Genomic DNA, 24,518 nt, shown 5'->3' with positions numbered 1-24,518 from the left:
CCCAGACACCACCACCACCACACCCACATGCACCACTATCAGCACACCCATAGATACCTCCACCACAACCACGTGCACCACCAGCACACCCACAGACATTCCCACCATCACCACACTCACATGCACCACCACCAGCACACCACACAGACACGCCCACCACCATACCCATATGCACTACCACATCCACATGCCCCACAACCACACCCAGCACATCAACAGCATACCCATACACACACACAGACAGATACATTGGAAACTACACTGAGAAAAAAAATGCCTACACTCACCCAAAGAAAATACACCTAGGAAGAAATACATAAATGTACACCACATACACCAGACCCACAGGCACATACAACCTCAACAGACACACGCACATCACCCACTGCCACTTCCTTCACCTCACAAACCAAATTCCCTGGCAACCATCCTACCTGTTTTCCTCGTGAAGATGTACTATTTGCCCCCTCTTGCCTTGACCCCTTCCAACCACAACCTCCCATCCCGAACGCAAAGCCACCCTTTTCAAAACACAATCTACCCCTGCCATACCTAAGACCAGCCCTCCTAAAAGTAAAACTTTTCCTCCCAAATCCTAAACTACTTCTCCCAACACTAAAACCACCCCTCCCAAACCCCAAAAAACCCTCCCAAGTAAGATTATTGAGGTGCCTGCTCTGTGCCCACTAGATGTCCCTTACTGAGGAGGTTCCCCTTGGCAGTGATTTAGGAGGCAAGCTTAGTGCCACAGCATAACAGTGCACTGGATTTTTGTATATAGTCATGGACTGCCATTTGGTTTTGATTTATTTTGAGAGAACGTATCTCATTGTTTGATTAACTGTCCAATTTTCTAATCACCGAATTTGTCCAGGCATTTTTTTCTTTGCAATTGTTTGATTCTTAGAAATGTTTCTGACTAAAATGTGAGGTACATATTTTTATTAACCATTATAGCAGGAAATGCAACATTTCTTTCAATGTCTACTTTTTAAAATAGTATGCACTGGTATTTTGAATTTAGGTGCGGCCATCCATTATGATAATGGATTCTTACACCAAGAAATAGCTGTTTACAATTTCTTTTTGAAGTATTATTACAGGTGTGTTTGTTTCACCTTAATTACTAATAAGAATGACCACACATGCACTACACCTTATGAAATACTGTGACAATTGAAATTAGATACAATACAGGACTCGCACTACACAACGGGAAATGTTAGAAGGATGAATATGTTCAATAATTCAAATTTGAGACTGACATTGATTTGAAAGGCAATTTACAAGGTAAAGGTTATACCTTGTCTAGTGCAACTTCTACATAATGTTAGATTGCACTCATCCCAATGATGTGTAATGCATGTTTTTAATTTGACAATTTTCAAAATGTATTTATACACACCTGTGTAGTCTCTTTTGGATTTTTTGATTGTTGTCCTTGACCCTTGGTAGGTCGCTTCCCACACCGCACTGCTCTGCCTGTGCCTGTGCCTTAGCCTGCTGCTGCCGCTGCTGCCAGGGGCTCAAGGCCCTCCCTGTTCCCTGGTGGTTTGACTTCCTGCTTTGTACCTGTGCTTCTGTCTGCCCCTGGTTAAGGTCACTGTTGGTCTGTCTTCTGTTCCCCCCTCCCATATGTGCCATTACTGTGCCTGTGAGTTAATTCCTGTTATTGTAATTTGTTCTCTCCACCTTGTAAAATTTCACTATTATCCTGTTATTGTAATTTGTGCTTCCCTGCCTTTGTAAATTTCACTGTTCATCGCCGTTCTTCCCGCCTGTTCCCGCCGCTGCAACCCCGCCCCCGCTCTCCCACATGCCCCCTCCCACTTTCCCAGCTCCTCCTCCCTCCCACCTCCCCTTCGCGCCGTCGGCGCCAAAGGTCAGCACGTCTGCGCCCGTCCGCGCCTGGACTGCGCCCATTGCCAGAACCCCTGGCCCCCGTGAACGCCACGACGCCCGACTCAACTGCAACTCCAGCACCCTCCATGCACTCACCCTCGAAGATTGCGCACCTGCTGCCTGGCCGCCCCGAAGCGCACACAAGGAACCTTCTCCTGCCGGAACTGCAGCTTCACCAGCATCCACCCTGCCATGCCACCAACCAGGACAGAACCCAACCACCTCAGATGCATCCTCCTCAACACCCGCTCCGCCCGCAAACATGCAGTTGAACTCTGGGACCTACTCGACTCAACCTCCCCAGACGTCACCTTCCAGACGGAGACCTAGATGAACCCCTCCTCAGCACCTGACATCGCCACAGCCATCCTGGAAGGCTACAAGATCACCAGCAGGGACCGCACCAACGGAGTAGGAGGAGGAATCGCCATCATCCACAGGAACACTCTCAGAGTCTCGACCAACACCGACAACACCCTCAGGACCGCCGAACACCTGCACTTCCAGATCCACACCGACTCCAACACCACCCTCAGAGGAACCCTCATCTACAGAGCCCCCGGACCCCGACCACAGTTCAGCGACTCCATCGCCAACTTCGTCAGCACACACGCCCTCGCCTCCATGGACTACATCCTCCTCGGGGACCTGAACTTCCACCTCGAGAACAACAACAACACCAACTCCACCACCCTGATCGACAACCTAGCCACCCTGGGACTCAGACAACTCGTCACAAAACCCACCCACTCTGCCGGACACACGCTTGACCCCATCTTCTCCGCAAACCCCCACGTCTCCTTCAACCGTACCACCGAACTCTACTGGACCGACCATCGCTGCATCCACTTCACCTTCAAGAAGCCCACCACACACCACCACACCCAACAGATGCCTCGCCGCTGCTGGAGCAAAGTCACCGAAGACCAGCTAACCACCACCCTCGCCCTGAGCCCACCTACCAACCCCACTGACCCCGACACCGCCGCCTGCAGCCTCAGACAATAGATCAACGACTGTGCCAACACCCTCGCCCCGCTCAAGAAACTCTCCAACAGTCACACCAGCAAGAAAGCCAGCTGGTTCGCTGAAGACCTCCGGGCCTCCAAGCAAACCTGTCGAAAGCTGGAGAAGATCTGGCTCCTTGACCGAACACAGGACAACTACGCAGCCCACAAGAACGCCACCCGCACACACCATCGCCTCATCAGATCCGCCAAAAGGGCCTCCTTCAATGACTGCCTAGACAAAAATGTGCACAACAGCAAAGAACTCTTCAACATCGTGAAGGAACTCTCCAACCCCAGCTCCAACACCAACGATGTCCCACCTTCGCAAGACCTGTGCGACTCGCTGGCCACCTTCTTCCACTGCAAGATCACAGACATCCAGGACAGCTTCGCCACACCCGCCCCAACAACCACTGAGACCATCGCCCCCACGACAACCATCCGCACCAACCGCCTGCTCTCCTGGACCAATATCAACGATGACGAGACTATCAAAATCATGAACACCATCCACTCCGGATCTCCATCAGACCCATGTCCCCACATCGTCAACAAAGCCAGCACAGCCATCGCATCCCATTTCCGGAAAGTCATCAACATCTCCTTCGAGACAGCAACCTTCCCGGAGAGCTGGAAGCATGCCGAGATCAACGCCCTACTCAAGAAACCCAAGGCGGCCCCCAAGGACCTCAGGAACTTCCGGCCCATCTCCCTGCTCCCGTTCCCGGTGAAGGTCATCGAGAAGACCGTCAACAAACAACTGACCCACTACCTTGATGAGAACAACATCCTTGACGCTTCCCAGACCGAATTCCGCAGCAACCACAGCACCGAGACTGCCCTCATCGCCGCCACCGATGACCTCAGGACCCTGCTGGACAGCGGTCAAACAGCGGCCCTCATCCTCCTGGACCTGTCAGCCGCCTTCGACACTGTCTGCCACCACACACTACGAACACGCCTCCGTGACTCCGGGATCCAAGAGAAGGCCCAAGATTGGACCACCTCCTTCCTCTCCGGCAGAACACAGAGCGTCCGCCTTCCCCTCTTTCACTCCGAAGCCACCGAGATCATCTGCGGCGTACCCCGGGGCTCATCCCTCAGCCTAACTCTAACATCTACATGGCACCGCTCGCCCTCATCACCCGTAGGCACGACCTCAACATCATCTCCTACGCCTATGACACCCAGCCGATCCTCTCCCTCACCAAGGACCCCCACACTGCCAAAACCAAATCTCCACGATGGAATGAAGGCCGTTGCTGAATGGATGAGGAACAGCCGACTGAAGCTGAACTCAGACAAGACGGAGGTCCTCATCCTTGGATCCACCCCTTTGGCCTGGGACGACTCCTGGTGGCCGCCCGCACTGGGAACTGCCCCAACACCCACCGACCACGCACACAACCTATGAGTCATCCTCGACTCCACCCTCTCCATGACTAAACAGGTCAACGCCGTCTCCTCCTCCTGCTTCAACACCCTCTGCATGGTCCGCAGGATCTACAAGTGGATCCCCACTGAAACGAGAAGAGCGGTCACCCAGGCCCTCGTCAGCAGCAGGGTGGACTACGGAAACGCCTTCTACGTAGGAACCTTGGCAAACTCCTGAGACAGCTCCAACACATCCAGAACGCCTCTGCATGCCTGATCCTCGACATCCCTCGCCACAGCCACATCACACCCTACCTGAGAGACCTGCACTGGCTCCCGGTCATCAAGAGGCTAACCTTCAAGCTCCTCACCCACGCACACAAGGCACTCCACAACACTGGACCTACATACCTCAACAGACGACACAGCTTCTACACCCCCGCCCGCCAGCTCCGCTCCGCCGACCTCGCCCTCGCACCAGTCCCCCGCATCTGAAGAGCGACCTCCGGCGGCAGATCATTCTCCCACTTCGCCGCCAAGACAGGGAACACCCTCCCCATCCACCTACGGCAGACCCAAGACCTGCTGACCTTCAGAAAACTCCTCAAGACCTGGCTTTTCGAGCAGTAGCAGCATTCCACACCCCCAGCACCTTGAGACCCTCACGGGTAAGTAGTGCGCTTTACAAATTATATGATTAATTGATTGATTTTTTTGCAAGTGTCAATTTTTTTTAAGGCAGCTTGCTCCAAATTTAGAAATACAATGTAATAATACAGGTGTGTTTCTTTAAATATTTCAAAAGTCAACATTACACACATATGCATTGTACATTGGTATGCTATTGCTTGTAAGAGAGCTTTAAAAATGCACAAGTTCAGTGCATATGTTAAAAGACGAGTCAAAAGGTAACAGGCAAAAGTGGAGCTTACCATTAATTCCAGCCACTACAGTGTTGATTTTGTTCATCATCAAGCAGCAGCAGAAGTGGCAGGACTTGGAAGATCAGGTCCATGACGGAAAAGGATGTATGAAAGTGAGAAAAGGTGAGTTTCTGTCCTATTTCCCTTCCAATCTGCCAAGTAAGGTGTGAAGGTTTTACCTCCACAGTCACATTGGCAAGAAGGCACATCGTGATTGGCCTGGCGGACAAACTGGCATCCGCCACTTTTGCCTACTGTGCCGTTGACGCAGGTGAACATACTTGGCCGCACTCTGATGGTCTTTAGCCAGTCAAACCGCCATCTAAACAGAGCGGGCAGACAGCCAAGTTGGTGGGCAGGAAGACCATCAAAAAATCGAAGGCGGGACCCGAATTGCCAAGATGTAAATCAGGCCCTAAATATTCTGAAATCCCTTTCCTTTGAAACAGTAGCGTCCGGTATTGCTCGCGGGAGGACGGGCCAGTGTGGGGGGGGGGGAGGAGCACGCAGGGGGAGGGTCAGGTGGGGATGGGGAGGTCAATAATAAAAAGGATGGCGCCCAGCCAGGGGCTAGTGGGGTGGGCATGTTCTCTATGCAGGCTGCAATGCACCTACATGTTGAAGGGCAGAGTGCGCATGACTGGTTTGGGCGGCCTAAGAGGGCTGACTAAACAGTCTTTGTGCACTCAGTAGTGGGTAAACCACTCTTTCACTGCCCTGCTTGGAGAGCAGAGCAGCCCGCCCACCCGCAATGCACAAAGCAAACATAAAATGGCAATAACTGAAAGTTATTATCATTTTATGTTTTGGCTTTCACGCACTGCGAGAAAGCCCTAATGGAGGAGCCGCCCCTGCTTGAAAACACTTACTTCAAAAATTCAACTGCTTTTTTGGAGAATGGGTCTGCTTCACAATTAACCTCCGGCCACTTTGCATAATAATCTATTAAAACAAGTGCATAACGAAACTGTGGAGATAAAAAAATAAATGGTTCAATCCTATCTATAACAATCATATTCCATGGACAATCAGCATATTCTATTAGATTAAAAGATGGGACTTGGGCCCTCAAACCTTTTTCAGAGCTCAAACAGACAATGCAAGTCTTAACTAATCATTCTATTTCCCTGTCCATGCACGGCCATCACAAGTTCATCCTAACTCTCCTTTTGGTCACAGTTGAGCCTACATGTCCCTCATTGGCCATCATGACTGGATCTCTTCTAATAGTTAAAGGAGGAACTAATCTGTCACCTCTTAAAACTAAACCATCTTCAATCGACAATTCATCAGCAATCTTTACAAATGGTTGAATACTAGCTTGCAGACCCTTCTCTTTGGCCCACCCTTCCACAATATGGGGCACGTTTACAAGGACGTGGCAGAGCGCAGCGTTAGCCTTCTTGGCTTAACGCTGCACTCCGCCACTTCTGAAACGCAGGACTACACCGTATTTACGAGAGTATGGTGCAGCCTTGCATTTCCCCCTGCACTGTAGCTAATTTAGCTGCCTAGCGCCAATGTAGGCACACTTGCACCATAGTGCAAGAGTCCCTGCATTGAGAAGAATGATTGTTTATGTGCAGGAAGATGTCCCTTCCTGTACATAAACAATCTGAAAATTGCATTTTCAAATTTCTATGTGTGATGCTTAATGCAGTGATAACCAGCGCGAGGGCAGCAAAACTCACTTGCAATGCAGGAATATAGTACCAGACTGCAACACCGAAAGTGCGACTGAACAAAAATCATCAACAACGGAATACAACAAATGCATCCTGGCCAAATGCTGAGGACAAAATGTACACCACAACATCCAAGCACCGTGGAAGAACAGAACCAACAGGCACACGGCACAAAATAAGCCAGTGCCGCAGGAGCAATACACCCACCGTGCCGCATACGCACACAATCAGGAGTGCACCCGGGCGGTGACAACATCCCGGGTCAAACAGCACCCCACCACATTTTAACATAGGACAAAACTGGTTCAGCAAATGTGCACAACCTGCCAAATCACATCTGGAATGCAGGGAAATGTAACAACAAAATGCACAAGTACAAGCTGAGACCTGCAAAAATGTTTATTCACACATGCAGTGCATTTAGACATTCTCTACCGTTGCATGGTTGCCATGGACGGTCACAATGTGACGTGCTCATGAGAAGTAAGTGTCAATGATGGTATTCCTATGGGCCAGTCCTGCCGCTGCTGAAGTGGGATGTGGGCCACCTGCTCCATCACCACCATCATCATCCGGTACCTCTATAACTGGTATCCATGTAGCCCTGGTGCGAACACAAATGTTGTGCAACACACAACATGCAACGATCAGCTTGCACACGATGTCTGGGATGTACAGGAGCTTCCCACCTGTGCCGTCCAGGCACCTGAAACGTGACTTCAACACGCCTAATGAGCATTCAACGATGCCCCCGGTACGTATGTGAGTCGCATTGTACTGCCTCTGGGCGGGAGTGCTTGGATCTCGGAGGGGTGTCATCACCCAAGGGCAGAGTGTATATCCTTAATCACTTGTCACAGTGCAGGGAGAAAAGAGTCAATACTTGGTTTGGCAGAATGTGATGGCAGGTCCACCAATACAGTGACACCTGTGCTGGCTGTGTGTGGGGTGAGTGTTCGCCAGCCCACAGGGATGAGCTGATGCTGGCAACTACACCACCAGTCTGTATAGGGTGCAGGAGTAGGCCAGAATGACCGTCCAGCATATTTTAGCCATCCAGATCGTCCCTGGGGTGCAATAGTATTTATTGTACAACTTGAATATGTATGAGAAATATCTATTGACCCGGTTCCGATTTAACATCTATCCCTGTTTAATAACTTTTCTGAAGCAGAATGATTGGTCGAAGAACCTCTCAGTGTGTCGGTGTGATGGAATCTCAGTACAATCTTCAATGCATATAGTTTTATTTTGTAGATACTATGAATTTCCACGAAGGAGATGGATCATTCCCTTACTGAGATTGCTGGGTCTGCGATGTTGTTGCCCTGCCTTCCTTGCGCTTCAATTTTTAGATACTGAGCCTTATGCTAAATCTATTGCCTGCTTTTTGAAGGCTTGTATTAAATATCGCCTAAATCATGATTAATTCCTGATGCATTACCACTTTAATCAGAACTGTGTTTGCCGAAATTCCCCACTCTGTAACAATCATTGTATGTATAATTGTATCCGCTTTCTTTTTATTCACGTTTTTAATGTTTTATCTCATGAATCGCTTTTTTTGTACTTTTATGGTTTCCTAAAAATTATGGCAACCGAATAAAGAATTTTTGACTTGACCATGGAGTGTTGTGTTCGTGTCTGGTAGGTGGCTGTTTAGTTTGACATGTTGAATATGGTTTGGTCACGTGTGCATCCCCACAGTTGTGCATTGTGTTGTGGAGGCATTGTGATGTTTGGTGTGTTGACTTGGTACTTACCAACAAGCAGTCCTGTTCCATATGTGCCATCCTGGAAGCGCTGGTTGATGATGGACTGTCGGAAGATGAAGGAATCATGCACACTTCTTGGGTAGTTGGCAACGACATTGGTAAAGAATCCACGGTGGTCCACTATGGCCTGCACATTGAAGGAATGTGTGTGCTTTCTGTTGCAGTAGTGGTGTGCAGTATCCGCAGGGGGCACAAGTGGGACATGTGTGCAGTCGCTTGCCCCCAACACGGCTGGGAATCCGGCTATGGTGTAGAAGCCTTGCATTGTCTCCAGCTGTTCCTGCGCAGTGTTGGGGAAGTGAAGGTACTGGGGTATGAAGCTGAGGATGGCATCTAGGACAGGTGTGATGAACTTTGATAGGGCTGGCTGTGAGACCCCTCCGACTCTGGCAGTTGTTCGTTGGAAGGTACCAGAGGCCATATATCCAAACAAAGAGAGAGAGAGGGAATTGCTACTCCACTCTTATTCACCAGGGGTAATCAAATAAACAACCAAAGAGTGAAGCCGAGTTGATAAAAGGCTAAGAGGTGGAAATACTCTTGTTTTTTAGAAGGGTTCTCAGTCGCCAACCTAGTTGGTGACATGCTTCATCATAGGACCCCCACCAGAGAGGCTGAGTGCCTCTCCGGTGTGCTACGACACCTGATTACAGGGGAGCAGGATTTTGTGAGTGTTGGGTGCAGGTGCTAGTGCAGTGAGTGATGCTAAAATAGTCTATACTACTCCTTAAAACATTTTTAATAATAGGGTAGTATTACAAGAGTAAAAAATAGTGCATAGTGGACGTTATAACTGGTTAAATTGGTCAGTTACATCCGTATTTATAAAACAATAGGTCAACATGTTTCAGCCTCTGTATGCAATTGGTGAGGCTTTCCTCAGGACCTTGGACCTTGGCGGTATGCGCACGCTAAGACCTATGGCCCTAATTAGAACCGGTCTACTCACGGTTCTCGCACAAAAAGGCCTTCAGGGCTTCTGAAAGCGCACTCAATCTGTAAAACAAAGATGACAGTGACAAGACATCAACATACAACGCAACATATTCGCCAATCAGTTTCGTTGCATGCTGGGAACATAGAGTGATTCAAAGTGCTCATAGATATGTGACTTTGAGTGTAACCGCCTTCACCTCTCCAGTACAACATAAAATGCGGGTCTTAGAATATCCCCCTATGTGGGTTTTCGAGTGTTTATCACATACTCGAAAAGTACACAGCTGTTGTGATAATCACCGCTAAATATACGTTTTAAGCCAATAGATCTGTACTAAGTGCATTATATAGTGACCAAAAACAGTGTGACATATTAGTCTAGAAAAACTCCTCGGAAACACGGCTCAAGTAGAACTGGTAAAACTGCCCACAAGGAATTATAGGGAAACAAGGTACTAGCGCTTACATGTAAAATGCGGTGGAGTGCCTGCATTGAGAAGAATGATTGTTTATGTGCAGGAAGATGTCCCTTCCTGTACATAAACAATCTGAAAATTGCATTTTCAAATTTCTATGTGTGATGCTTAATGCAGTGATAACCAGCGCGAGGGCAGCAAAACTCACTTGCAATGCGGGAATATAGTACAAGACCAGCACACCGAAAGTGCGACTGAACAAAAATCATCAACAACGGAATACAACAAATGCATCCTGGTCAAATGCTGAGGACAAAATGTACACCACAACATCCAAGCACCGTGGAAGAACAGAACCAACAGGCACACGGCACAAAAGAAGCCAGTGCCGCAGGAGCAACACACCCACCGTGCCGCATACGCACACAATCAGGAGTGCACCCGGGCAGTGACAACATCCCGGGTCACACAGCACCCCACCACATTTTAACATAGGACACAACTGGTTCAGTAAATGTGCACAACCTGCCAAATCACATCTGGAACGCAGGGAAATGTAACAACAAAATGCACAAGTACAAGCTGAGACCTGCAAAAATGTTTATTCACACATGCAGTGCATTTAGACATTCTCTACCGTCGCATGGTTGCCATGGACGGTCCCAAAGTGACGTGCTCATGAGAAGTAAGTGTCAATGATGGTATTCCTATGGGCCAGTCCTGCCGCTGCTGCAGTGGGATGTGGGCCACCTGCCCCATCACCACCATCATCGTCCGGTACCTCTATAACTGGTATCCATGTGGCCCTGGTGTGAACACAAATGTTGTGCAACACACAACATGCAATGATCAGCTTGCACACGATGTCTGGGATGTACAGGAGCTTCCCACCTGTGCCGTCCAGGCACCTGAAACGTGACTTCAACACGCCTAATGAGCATTCAACGATGCCCCCGGTACGTATGTGAGCCGCATTGTACTGCCTCTGGGCGGGAGTGCTTGGATCTCGGAGGGGTGTCATCACCCAAGGGCAGATGTATATCCTTAGTCACTTGTCACAGTGCAAGGAGAAAAGAGTCAATACTTGGTTCGGCAGAATGTGATGGCAGGTCCACCAATACAGTGACACCTGTGCTGGCTGTGTGTGGGGTGAGTGTTCGCCAGCCCACAGGGATGAGCTGATGCTGGCAACTACACCATAAGTAGAACAGAAAAGACCACCCTGCCTAGGGATATAATGGCCCTTACTAGAGGGTCCAAATGATATATCAACTGGGGTGATTAAACCAGAGGCTGACACAGTACATAGCAAACAACAAGGTCAATTCAAGCAGGCTCCACCAAAGATATATTAGGAAAATATATGTTTTTATTTTTCTTATAATTTAGACAACACAACAATTTTTTTAGGGGTGAGAAATATATTATACTTAGATATCACATGATATATTTTAGAGCATAAAAGAGAACAGATCCTGATCTGATAATAAAGTGCAAATAGGGAATTAATATCACTACATTGAGACCTACCCAGTAGCAACCACACTGCGACCACACTTACACATTCACTCAAGTGATTTCTCACTCTATCTCATTCTGTCATTCAACTTTCAATCTTCCATTCATTCTACTAATCCTGGTGTATGCAACACATCAATATTCGGGATGTTGTTTCAGGCAGATGACTTTTACAACGGTTCCAGAAGTTCTTAGGACAAAGAACCGTGTTCCTGAGGACATGCGCCGACGCGCGTTTCGTGATTGGCCAGTGAGGCCACACCTTCGTCAGGGCTAGGGGCAGTGTACTGGGAGGGACACAGGATTAAAATCTGAAAGAAACATATAAAAGACAACACGGTCTCAGTTTTTCATACTATATATATACACACAATATTAACCGAACACATACATATGTCCAACATATACTTTTCATTGTTCAAAATTCATTTTGTCACTTCTAGTTCAGACATTAGGTATAGGGGCGATGCACATGATATTGACCCCTTGTTGCTGCGCCATGTTTAGCCTCGTGGAGACACTCCCATAAATAGATTCCCTATTTAGTGGAATCTATAGAAGGCATAATAATCGCCTGAGCTATATGAACCGTTGATAATATTTAAACTAAACACATCCTTCATCCATTTCTTTAAGCTATACATACACTTTCACTCAAGTAAAACACCTAACCATATTCCTAACATAGGACCCGAGATCCTAAATGACACATTTCATCTCTTTTCCTCATTGTCAATATGTAGTTCTCCCTCGGGAGTGCATTCGGGGCTCACCATTCCATATAACATGAAGCCAGGACAGTTATTGGCCTAGGCTAGTAGATATACACACTAAGATATTACCTGTAGGTTTATGTCTTTTGCGAAGAGCAAAAGAGGATATAATGGGACTGCTGCACGAGTAGATGAGTGTATATTTTTTATACTTCACAAGTCTCCCGGGGTATTTGTCCTGGAGAGGAGATAGGATAAGATCCTTCGTGATTTTTGTTATAAATAATGGCAGTGATGGCATACAATATCTACTTTCACAATCAGGGTTTCTACGCTCGTCTCCATTAGTCTTGGAAAATCCATCCAATATAACTACCTGTGGATTCTTGGGACAAACACGCCCGAATATTAGATGAGTGGAGGCTGGGTTTTGTCGTTCCGAATGATGGTGTTTTTCAATCGGCCTCCTGTGAAATGAATGACACGCGTTTATTCTGGGTCCCTTTTCACTAGATAAGACTGTCGTCCACTAGGTATACAACACAGCCTTTTTTAATACCTGGGGCTATCTCTGTTCCAGAGGTACTTTTCAACACGGTTCTAATCAAACGTGGGTTGATATAAATAGTCTGTGTCTCAGGTAGTTTGGGTCGGTACTGGGGTATACATCACCGTTTCTATATGTAGAGGAGGTAAGCAATACAACCATATTATGGTGACATGTCCTAGATCTATTTGATATAGTTGTCCACACAGGTTATGCAGTATACATACCGGGACCATCAGTGTGCACCGCGAAACCCCGTTTCCTGTCGGATAGGATGACCCTCACTCTGGATCCTACTCGCTGTTGGCAGACGAAAAGAGGGGCATTTATTACCAAATTCGGGCCACCTAGTCCCATCAGAGACTTCCACATGGTGGTTAAGGGATAGTTACCTTTCATACGCCAATAGGTGTTTCAAGGTGGGGTTTCTTCTCGATTTTACCCACTGCCTCGGGGAATAACGGGGAGGCAAGATTCCTATTGATACAAAACAACGGACGGAACCAGTTATATCTATGTGGAGGTGGGGTTTAAATCCGTCTGATCCCTCATATGCAGTTCTAGGACCCTTACCTTAAGGACGATGCTCGTTTCTTTAGGTGGGGTTCCGCTGACAGCACCGGTCAGCCCACTGCCACGAGGACTGCCGGGGCAGAAGGGGTTCCTGATGGTAGAAATGACGAGAGGCGGGACCTGTTATATTCAATGACAGCTAGTGTACGATATAGTCTAATCTCTTGGCCGCCATTGCAACACCCTTACCTTCAAGACGGTGCTTGTGTTCTTCAAATGGGGTTCCGCCGACTCGATCGATCGACCTATCCTGGGAGACGGGATTCTCGCCCGGTTCACCTTCCGCCCTTGTTTAAATACACGAGAAGTTCGCGCCTCACAGAAAGTATAACCAGCTGTGTAGGTGGGTGCGGTCATAGATGACGGACTAATTCCTTCTGTCAGGGCTCTCGTCGCCATCTTGTGTATACTCGTATCCAGCTATGTTTACATACGTTTGTCAAGGCGCACCCATCTTAGTGCAGCCGAGCAAGGAGACGACGGACTGGTTCCTTTTGTAGGGCCCCGGTGGCCATCTTGTGTAAACTCGTTCACCTTTTCATTTACATATGAGGTAAAAGCGCACCCATCTTGGTGAAACCAACCCGGGGGGATGTCAAATATTGGCATCGGGTCTCATTGATTCCAATAAATATCCGGTGCCCATATTTAGATAGAAAATTCCCGTTTGAGTTCCATTTAACGATTTCACAGATCACACTGAATTATTTTTGGGGCCCTTACACCTATATCATTTGTGTCAAAGTAGACAGGAGCTCCATTTATAAAAATGCCTGGTGCCAAGGACACTCTTCATTTAGTCCTCCGTCCATGGCATTCAGAAAGAAAATCCAGAACACCTCCCGTTTTTTTCGGAGGCATACTGGGTCAGTTCCTGGGCTTGCTTTTATCTTTTCTAAGATAAACCAGCGGAGTTCCAATTCTTTGTGGTCCTTTTCAAGCCAGTGTGCTACCAAGGGGGCGGCCAATTTTCGATTCCTGATATTAGATTTGTGTTCCCCTATCCGTACCCTGCATTCCCTCCCGGTTTCACCCACATATGGGACCCCTCCGACTCTGGCAGTTGTTCGCTGGAAGGTACCAGAGGCCATATATCCAAACAAAGAGGGAGAGAGGGAAGTACCTTGTTTCCCTATAATTCCTTGTGGGCAGTTTTACCAGTTCTACTTGAGCCGTGTTTCCGAGGAGTTTTTCTAGACTAGACTAATATGTCACACCATTTTTGGTCACTATATAATGCACTTAGTACAGATCTATTGGCCTAAAACGTATATTTAGCGGTGATTATCACAACAGCTGTGTACTCTTCGAGTATGTGATAAACACTCGAAAACCCACTTAGGGGGCTATTCTAAGACCCGCATTTCACGTTGTACTAGAGCGGTGAAGGCGGTTACACTCAAAGTCACATATCTATGAGCACTTTGAATCACTCTATGTTCCCAGCATGCAACAAAACTGATTGACGAATATGTTGTGTTGTATGTTAATGTCTTGTCACTGTGATCTTTGTTTTACAGATGGAGTGCGCTTTCAGAAGCCCTTAAGGCGTTTTTGTGTGAGAACCGTGAGTAGACCGGTTCTAATTTGGGCCATAGGTCAGGATGCGCCTTAGGGTGCGCATACCGCCATGGTCCAGGGTCCTGAGAAAAGCCTCGCCAATTGCATACAGAGGCTGAAACATGTTGACCTATGGTTTTCTAAATACGGATGTAACTGACCAATTTAACCAGCTATAACGTTCACTATGCACTATTTTTTACTCTAGTCATACTACCCTATTATTAAAAAAAATGAAAGGAGTAGAATAGACTATTTAAACATCACTCACTGCACTAGCACCTGCACCCAACACTCACAAAATCCTGCTCCGCTGAAATCATGCGTCGTAGCACACCGGGGAGGCCCTCGGCCTCTCTGGTGGGGGTCCTATGATGAAGCATGTCATCAACCAGGTTGGTGAGTGAGGACCCTTACAAAAAACATGAGTGATTCCACCTCTTAGCCTTTTATCAACTTGGCTTCACTCTTTTGTTGTTTATTTAGGTACTAGAGGCGAACAGGTGCAGCACAGCCCGCAGCTTTGTCTGCGGAGGGATGTTGGCTCTCCGCTGTGTTGTGACCGTCAGCCTGTGGGCGATGTGGGTCAGGATGCGGTGAATGGTTGTCCTTTTGAGCCTGTAGTGGGCAATGACTTCCTCGGGCGTTAGGTCCGTGAGAGTGGTGCGTTTTCGGTAGGTCCCTTGTCTTGCTCTGAGCTGCCTCTGTGTTTCTCCGGGGGAGGTCCGGGTCCAGGGGGTGGTGGCAGGCCTGGGGGTGTTAGCGGTGACTGTCGTGGCCCTGTTGGGGCGCCGAGCTGCATGATGAGTAGCACCATGGTGTCGTTCGGTCTTCGGATGTGGCTGTGTGCGCGGCTCGGTTGCCTACTGCAGGTAGTCGTCCTTCTTTACACCTGCTTGAGGCAGGTGTTAAATACCTGCGGCTAACACGGCTTAACGCGTGTTTTCAGTTCGCTTCGCGGACCTGTCAGTTTGTTGTGAAAGTGCTGTTGCTGTTTTTTTGTGTGTTTCTGGATGGGAAAGTCTACTCTGCATCTCATTAGTGTTAGTTGGTAGTGTCCCCTCGTGGTGTTAGGTTTTGGGGGCGTTATCGCTGGAATTCTGGCGCTGTCTGCAGTTTGCACCAGCTTGTGAATGGGGTGTTAATTCTATCCCCACTTTTGAAGCGTTAAAGTAGGGATAATTTGGAGATAAATCTTTGTGAATATGCCCCTCAGTTCTCTCCTAATTCTCAATATTTGCTGAACATAACTAAGGATTACATGACATAGAAATAAGGAAACCAACTGCTTTAAAAGGGGAGGTAGGGCCTGCAAAATATTAAATTGTTAAGCTGTAAATAGGGCCTTAAAATCTTGACTCTAGGAATGACATAAAGCCCACAAAACCCCAAAAATGAATGAGGGCTTGCTGGCTAATATCGTAGGGACAGCAGGGCAAAGTAAAAAACCAAGTACCCTTTGGGTGGGAAAGTTGCCAGAAAACCTACTGTACACAATATAAAATGTGGTAAATAAAACCTTTGGTCTGCATTAGAAATCCATTCTATATAAGGTGCAATGCAATCAGAAGTCATGATCTCTAAATGATGAAAGACTGGGTCCAAAGCCTGGGTCATAATAATTCTTCTGGCTGCTCTATAATTCCAGAAAAGAGATTTTACCCGAGCCAGTGATTTATTGTCGATTTCATTTGGAGGATGGAACAAAATTTGTACACCGAGTTCTGTGAATGTTTTTTTAATATATATGAGCCACAGGATAGAATCCCTGTGATCCAATTTGATACAATCCGCTACAACTTGGCAAGAAAAGTTGGTGTAAGGTGAATGTCATATCTTCAACCACAGTAAGAGGGGTGCAATTTTATTATCGATGTAAGAATTACCAGATTCTGTATGGGTTATAAAGATGGATTACTCTTTGTAACTGCTAACAGTATTCCAAGGATTTTTTTTCAATGACCTGCAAACACCATGAATCGGTGTAGCCCCAAACACCCACTCCATATGTTCCCAGTGGGATACATGGCATTGTAAAGTGAGAGTAGTTAATTTATGGGTTTTTTACCTAACTGTCTTGCAAATATAAAAACGGCCTCCACAAGCCCTGCAATTTAAAAAGCTCTCTGTCATAAAAGCTTATCCCACTTAAAAGGTGAACAAATCATCATTCGAAGGTAATTAAAATTTGGGACATTTCTAATAGGGATCTCACCAATAGTAAAACTGTGCAAACGAGTCCCACAGGTCATGATATATGATTTTTGATGGTTGGCCTTTAATTTCAATTCACCCATGTATTCATTGAAACAGGTAACTGCTGTAAGCCATTTGCAGTGCAAGAGATAAGCACCACATCTTAAGCGTAGAGAAGGACCGGCACAGGTCAGTCAGCAGCCCTATGGGAGTCCTTCCCTCTGGCTCTCAAAACTTGATTGAGGAAATAAATATCAAAATCCCATAGGCTGCATAAAAGTACATCCAAGAGTTCCCAATCTCTCCAAATGGCAGTCGTTAAAAGTACATCATAGACTTTACAAACTGTTAAAATGGCCCTAAAAGAACAATTTGGTCATTTTCTAGAGCCGATGAGGCTCACTCTGCGAATCAGCACCAAAAAAAGGACTGATAGCCGCGCCTTGCAAGCCTTGCTCTGTTAATAAAGCGTTATTAAATCTAGAGTGGGGCACGGGGTTTGCCACTTGTCCAGATGGATGAAGTGCTTTAATAGAGAAACTCTTACTGAACAAGATACGTGTAATGCAGTTTGTATTTGTATTACACTTACACTGAGCGCCACTGTGTGATCATTGATGTGTAAGGAGGAATCTTATGATAGTGTGTGAGGGTTCTTGCCCTTAAGTAAGACTTTTCCTCTGGCTGCACCGGTTAGAACATTGATTGTCAGCGAATCCTTTAATTTTATATTACAATATTAGGCCCAGGTATATTTTTGTGTTTGTAGTATCACATTCTTTCCCCTTTCTGCCCTGATGAAAATTGTATTACTGACCCAAGAGGCAAGTGGGTCATCTTATGCCTGGTATGTAAGGCCTTCACTGTTGTCATGGATGGAGCAACATAATGCTCTATTAATCGCTTGGGCGCGGCCGAAATTCTGCGCCTGTGCCGCACATTCCGGTCGCGGGTGCGGTCATGACGGCCGGGAGCCATCATCAGCACACGAGCACTGTGTGCCATGACGGCTCCCTGCCGTCATCAGCATGGAAGGGGTTAATATACAAGGAAGGTTTTTGGACAGTGCACATCCTGAACTAAATTATTTCAAGTTGTTCTCAAATGTGATGATCAGGGGAAGTAATTGCCCAGGGTAACTTAGTTTGGCCAAGCTGTGAAGCTGTGTTTGACTCCAGGGTCTCTGGGTCAGGGCCCCAAGAGCAGTTTTGTCCTGGGTGCAACTAAAGCGTTTGACTGGCCTAGGCATGTTATGCAAGTGCATTCAAATTATCCTTTGTGTTTTATAGGATGAGGAAAAAGCAGTGGAAACACCCTTCTACAGGTATATCTTGTACAGAAACAGTCCAAGCTTCCCTTTCCAAAGGAGAGGTACAGCTAGAGTGGCAGTTAAGGCATAGGTGAAATATAGCTTATGGACACTTCTCTAGAGTGAGCGCTTAAAACTCTAGAGTGGAAGCTTAAGACTCTAGCGTGGGTGCTTCAGTCAATGTATAGGTAGGTGTGTGAGTGAATATGCGAGCTCTGACTCTATCCTCAACCACGTAATATTCCCCATCAGCATGCCAATAACCCTGCAGCTGTCACTCTGAAACCTGTTTTATTAATACATTCTTTTTTCACATATTGCAAAATTGCAGTAACCTAGTGGATCACTGTTGTTTGGCGCAGCCCCGCCGCAGTCTAGGGCACATATTTATCAATATTTTACGTAACGCAACACAGCAAGGCACCTTGCTGCGCTGTGTGAAAGCGAGAGGGCAGAAATGTGTCATATTTATCAAGATATGCAGCATTCCTGCTCTTTGCCTGCACTGGCGCACAAACTGCTGTCCATTGTCAGTGCAGACACCCTTGCATGCATTGCAGGAAGGATTTTTCTTGTGCAGGAACAAAAATAATCCTTTGAGGTTTTTTCCTCTTTCTATGTGTGTGGCAGAAAGTAGCGAATGTAGAAAGAGGAATAAATAAAGAGAAATAAAGTTATTTTTCCTTATTACACCTCCCCTGGGAAGGCGTAACATTATGGCACAGTCCCAGGTCTACCAGTATTGCTAAATCTGGGAATGCTTCAGAATCCATGGGTGAATGCGTGGGCAAACCCATGCTCCACCCGTGGAACGCCTCCCTCTGGCAGAGTAACCCAAGGCAGCGACTTGCGCTGGCTTGCATTACTTCAGTTTACCAAGCCATGCACCTTGTGTGGCTTGGTAAATCAATTCAATTCAATTCAATTCATAGGGGCAGATTTTCAAAAATGTTGCGCTGGTATATCGTCACAAAAATGACGGTAACCAGTGCAAATTTTTGTTTTCCTATTTTCTGGAAAGTACCCTGTAAGTAGCGCAAAGTAGCGCGAAGCACTGCTTTGCGTTACTTTGCGGCGAGGGGTGTGACAATGGTGGTACATGGGCGTTCCCATGTAATCACCCATGCCTTTTGACGGAAAACCATATTTACAAAGATTCGTAAACATGGTTTTGCGCCAAAACTTAACACACCTTCAAAGGAGGCGCTAGCAGGAGGAATGTTTTCATTTCGACGTGATTTTCCGACTTTCCATGCGTGCTGCACTCTGCAGCACGTATGCAAGGTGGGAAAGCTTTGCATCTTGCTTTGCATAGTGTTTTGTACAGGAAGGGTACACTGCACAAGTTTTTGAAAAATCTCCTCCATAATCTTTATTTCGATCACCACGATCACAAAAGACATTCACAACGGTACACTTGGTAAATCTCATTTAGGTTTTGCAGCGCCAAACTTTGATAAATACACCCCTCTGTCGCTACGCACTTGACAGGCACAGAGGTATCAACATCTTTTAAAAGCGTTTGAATGCTCGTGCGCCATGTGCTGTGCAGCCCCGGTTCTGTCCCAGCTCAAAATGTTGAGGTCCGCCAGTGCCCCGCTCCACAATAGTTGCGGGGACCCGAATGGACGCCTTTAATTCCCTGCACTGCTTACACCAACTCAAATGATCCTACCTGGCATTGTGGTGATTCCGGGGTCCTGCAGGTGGCAAAGATCTGCTCGGGGGCGTTGGGCTTTGCCAGCAGCTGTCGGACCATTTCCAGCCCGAGGCCCCTGTTACAGCCGGTTATAAGAATGGTGCGAGCTAGTGGAGACATCTTCTTCCAGCTGAAAATTCTGCTGACTGAAGCCGCTGGAAGTGGAAACATTCACAGTACACCGTTTCCCGCCTCTGGCGGTCTGCGTCATCTTGGCATTGACCCTTCGAGTGTCCCCACATGACTCCATTGGCTCGTTCTCCTCCCCACTAGCTGCCTCGCCTTGTTTCCGTGTCTTGACTTGGCCAGACTAAGAGCTAGAAGCAATATTTACCAATCTTCCAATGTAAAGGCCTGAAGCCGCTGTGGGCAAGCGTTCAGTTTACTTTACTAATCCTGCCTCCCGCGCTGCGCCTCCTCTTGTCGGGCTCTCTTTCAGAGTCCCGACGTGACGCAGATTGACAGGTGCTTGATGTGGCCGCTTCCAGGTGTTCTGATCAATGATGCGGCCGGAGCACAGGTGACTCGGGATATCTGAATAATGCTGTATTTTCCCCAGCCAGCAGTCACGATGGACTACATTTTTTTGCCTGCACGGCCTATGGCATATTTAAATTTTTACTGGGCCGGACGGAAATTCAAAACCACTATTCCTCATTTGAAACAAAGTCCTTATGTAACGCAACTGGTTATTTTGAAAAGCGCTCTGACACCTTAGGGTAATGTTCGCGCTGTATAAAATCGCATTAAAAAAAAGGTTGGGAGCGTGTGTGCACCTTACGCTAAGGTATCTTTTTAAATCACAAAATGTGAACCGTTATTCACAGGACTTAAGTCCAGATTTATCATACTTGACGGAGCGCAACGCAGTAAGACAACTTCCTGCCCTGTGTCAGATGGAGAAGGTATTGTATTGTTGTTGTTGTGAAGGTAGGAATGCGCCATATGTATCAAGATATGGCGCATTTCTGCTCTCTCCTTTCAAGCTGAAGCACTTCTGGCTGCCTAGACCGAAAGCAGGCACCCTTGTGCCATGCAGAAAGCAGGGGCGTAACGAAACTTGAGGGGGCCCCCCTGCAAAGCACATGGAGGGGGCCCCCCTTCCCTTCCCCCCCGCGGCGCGGCCCACCATGTACCACTTTGCCCTACCACCAAGAAATCCAGCAGATTTTGATTAGAAACCTCCAACATTTAAATGTATAGCTGCCAAATCTCCCAGCTCCATGCATCTTCAGTTATAATGGAATAAACAAGACTTCAAGACCCAGGGGCAGATTTATGATAACTGGCGCATCCCCTGGGATGCGCCAGTTATTTTACGCCGCTGCTCCGCCACCAATGGTGCGCCGCATTTACAATGCGGCGCACCATGGGGCAAAAACGGCACAGATGCATGACGCATCTGTGCCGTAAAGGTGGCGCATTGCTGGAGTTGCGTCGCAAGCGCGACGCAGCTCCAGCAAGGCTCGGGGGTGCCCCATCTTTACAATGCTGCGTCAAGACCTACGCCTGCTTCAAGCAGGCGCAGGGTTTTGACGCAGCATTGGCCTGAAAGTGACTGAGTGAAATCTTATAGATTTCACTCAGCCACTTTTGCGAGGCGCACCTGCCCCGGAAAGCCCACCCTGCGCTGGAACGCCCACAAGTGGCGCAGGGCTTTACAACGTGACGCATCTGCCTAGATGCGTCACGTTGTAAATGGGTCGTAGAGATGCGCCACGTTTACGCCGCAGTTGCGTGACGCAAACGTGGCGCATTCCCAACATAAATCTGCCCCCCAGAATGTTAAGAAAAATCCTGGAATGGAGCAGCTAGTGATGAATGGACCTGGGAAACCTGGCAGGGCGGTTTGTAATGTCAGGGGCCACGCAATACAGTTTGCATGGCGGCCCAGTCATTTTGCTTTACACCACTGGTCCCTGGGCATGTGTGACAAACTCAGCCAGGGCTGGCTTTTCAGACAACAGCAGTTTCTATTGTGGAATTTTGAAGCTCATGTTTATGATGTGAAAGCGAACCTGCAAGTGTAAAAATGCATATTGAGGTAGCCTAAAAGCCAAGACTGCACAAGGTGTCACATTGACACGGGGGCCATGTGGCAGCGAAGCCCTGATGACATGGGCCCACTTGACACCCAGCCTGGGCTTCTATGGTCCGAATTCTCAGCAGTACAAGTTTGGGTGAATTGTGCTCTCTCTGCTCATCCTTTAGCTTTCCACACTAAACTTTAAAGAAAGACGAAGTAAGGGACCAATGTACTAATACCTGTTCACAAACCTGAAAGTGCCAATTCTACACCAACTAGTTTGCAAATAGCCAAGCAATATGCTATGCGACTTGTGTTCAAAGATGTGGTATTGTAAATTATCCATTTAGTTGCAAAGTGGCCTTTCTAATGAACGTAAATGAGGCCATTTGTAATTTGCATCTCACTCTGATGAGCTGCAAACGCAGATACGGTGGCCTGCAAGAGACTGCAACCTCTGTCCCTGCTGCTACATTTTGAAAAGGAGAAATATTTTTAAGAGACAGCTTCCATTAAAGGGACAAGTCCTGTTTACCAAAATGAGAGACTCTCCCCTTTGAGAATCAAATACCAGCACAACTGGCATGAGTGTGGATATCTGATCAATGGTTATCGACCACAATCCATACTAATATTATAAAGAGAGAGCCCAAACCTTTGAGGTGGGTAATCTCAGTATCCACAGCACCAATCACAACACCCAATACAGAGTTGGAAAGGGTAGTTGCAGCAGAAGGACATAGGCTATGCAGACGGCCACCATATACATTTAAAAGGTAAAAGAACCGTGCCAGCAAAGTAGTCCCTTGTGGGCGTGTCTGCGTTGTGCTGTGGGCGTGGGCTGGGGGCGTGACTAATGCTGGGGGCGTGTGGAATGGCCATCATATCGTGGGCTGTGGGCGTGTGCTGGGGGCGTGACAAACGCTGGGTGCAAGTGTCCGCCCTTCATGCCATGTAAGTCGAACATACAAGCGCCAATTAAGTTGTTGTGCAGCATCAAGGGGCATGCTGGGGGCGTGACACGCTGGGGGCATGAGAAACGCTGGGGGCATGTGTCCGGCCTTCATGCCATGTGAACGCAATTGCGCCGCATCAAGGGGCACGCTGGGGGCGTGAGAAACGCTGGGGGCGTGTGCAACGTTCCGCCCTTCATTCCATGTGGGTCGTACATTAATCAGAAGATCGTCTGCTGTGGCCGTATACTGGGGCGTGACAAACGCGTTCAGCTGGAGGCGTGGTAAGTAACGTTACTGCAGCCTCTCCTACGCGCTGTTATTGAACTCTCTCATTCAACGAAATTACACGCGCCTGCTACCATGAACCAGGGCTCTAGCCGGGCTCAGGAGGCGGATCAGTACACTAATTGCACATGCCTGATAACATCAACCAGGGCTGCCACTGGGCCTCAAGCGGGGGAACATGCGCCTGCTAACATCAAACAGGCCTGCATCTGGGCCTCAAGCGGGGGAACACGCAAATGAGCGTGTCTGCGGGGACAATTACTGCAGCCTCTCCTACTCTCTGTCACTCAACTCTCTCATTAAACGGATTTACCCGCGGCTGATAACTCTCTCATTCAACGACATTACACGCGCCTGCTAACATCAACCAGGGCTGTAGCCGGGCTCAGGCGGCGGATCACTACACCAATTACACGTGCCTGCTAACATCAACCAGGGCTGCAGCTGGGCCTTCTCCGTCCCGATTCTAATGAAACAAAAAATGTTGTCTACGGCGAGATTTTAAAATAAATTGCCCTTGCCAAATACACACATTACACTCATTCTATGTCATACCCGGACAACGTCGGGACGGGCTGCTAGTTGAGGTTATAAACCACTGATACATGTGATTGTGCATCACAATTAAGAAGGAACTCCCGTTTCATTGTATTCATAATTGCGATATGGATTCAGTCTCAAAACATTTTAGTGACTTGGGAAGGTATTTCTGGTTTGCCAAAGTGTTTTGTATATCCTACAAGAATCAATCATCCCGAAAACTTGTATACGTTTTCACACATTGGAGGTGTTTGATGCACACTTATGAAGCACAAACCTAGCTACAAAGCAAATGAGCACTGTACATAAAGGGGGTACAAGCCAAGAGGATTGGCAGGGCAATGGTGAAAGATAGGGAATGCAGCAAAAAAAGGGAGACACATGGAGAAGAGAGAGGAAGGTGCCTAGATTGTTATTTGTATGGGGTAAATTATAGTTTGGACAGACAATCTACAATTTTTAAAACAAATCTTACAACTTGTCTAATTCAAAAGCCGTAAAAAATACACGTTCCACCAGTGACTTCTAATTACTTCATGTCAGCAGGACACACCATGTCTCCAGCTCAGCTTCAG

The 24,518-nt window shown here is 47.4% G+C and overlaps 1 protein-coding gene across 1 annotated transcript in view; it reads right to left on the bottom strand.

The window, feature by feature from the left end:
- The window catches only part of LOC144798568 (C-signal-like), a 262,513-nt gene extending 242,217 nt beyond the window's left edge, over window positions 1–20,296 (bottom strand). Inside the window, exon 1 of the mRNA XM_078669514.1 lies at window positions 20,113–20,296. Coding sequence (XP_078525640.1) covers window positions 20,113–20,256 — 144 coding nt within the window. The 5' untranslated portion in view covers window positions 20,257–20,296. The remainder of the gene's footprint in view (window positions 1–20,112) is intronic.
- Between the last annotated feature and the right edge of the window lie 4,222 nt (window positions 20,297–24,518).

The sequence above is a fragment of the Lissotriton helveticus genome, chromosome 12, assembly GCF_964261635.1.
Source record: "Lissotriton helveticus chromosome 12, aLisHel1.1, whole genome shotgun sequence".
Lineage (NCBI taxonomy): Eukaryota > Metazoa > Chordata > Amphibia > Caudata > Salamandridae > Lissotriton > Lissotriton helveticus.
Note: the sequence above shows the minus strand (reverse complement) of the source record. Positions and strands in the feature narration are given on the sequence as shown.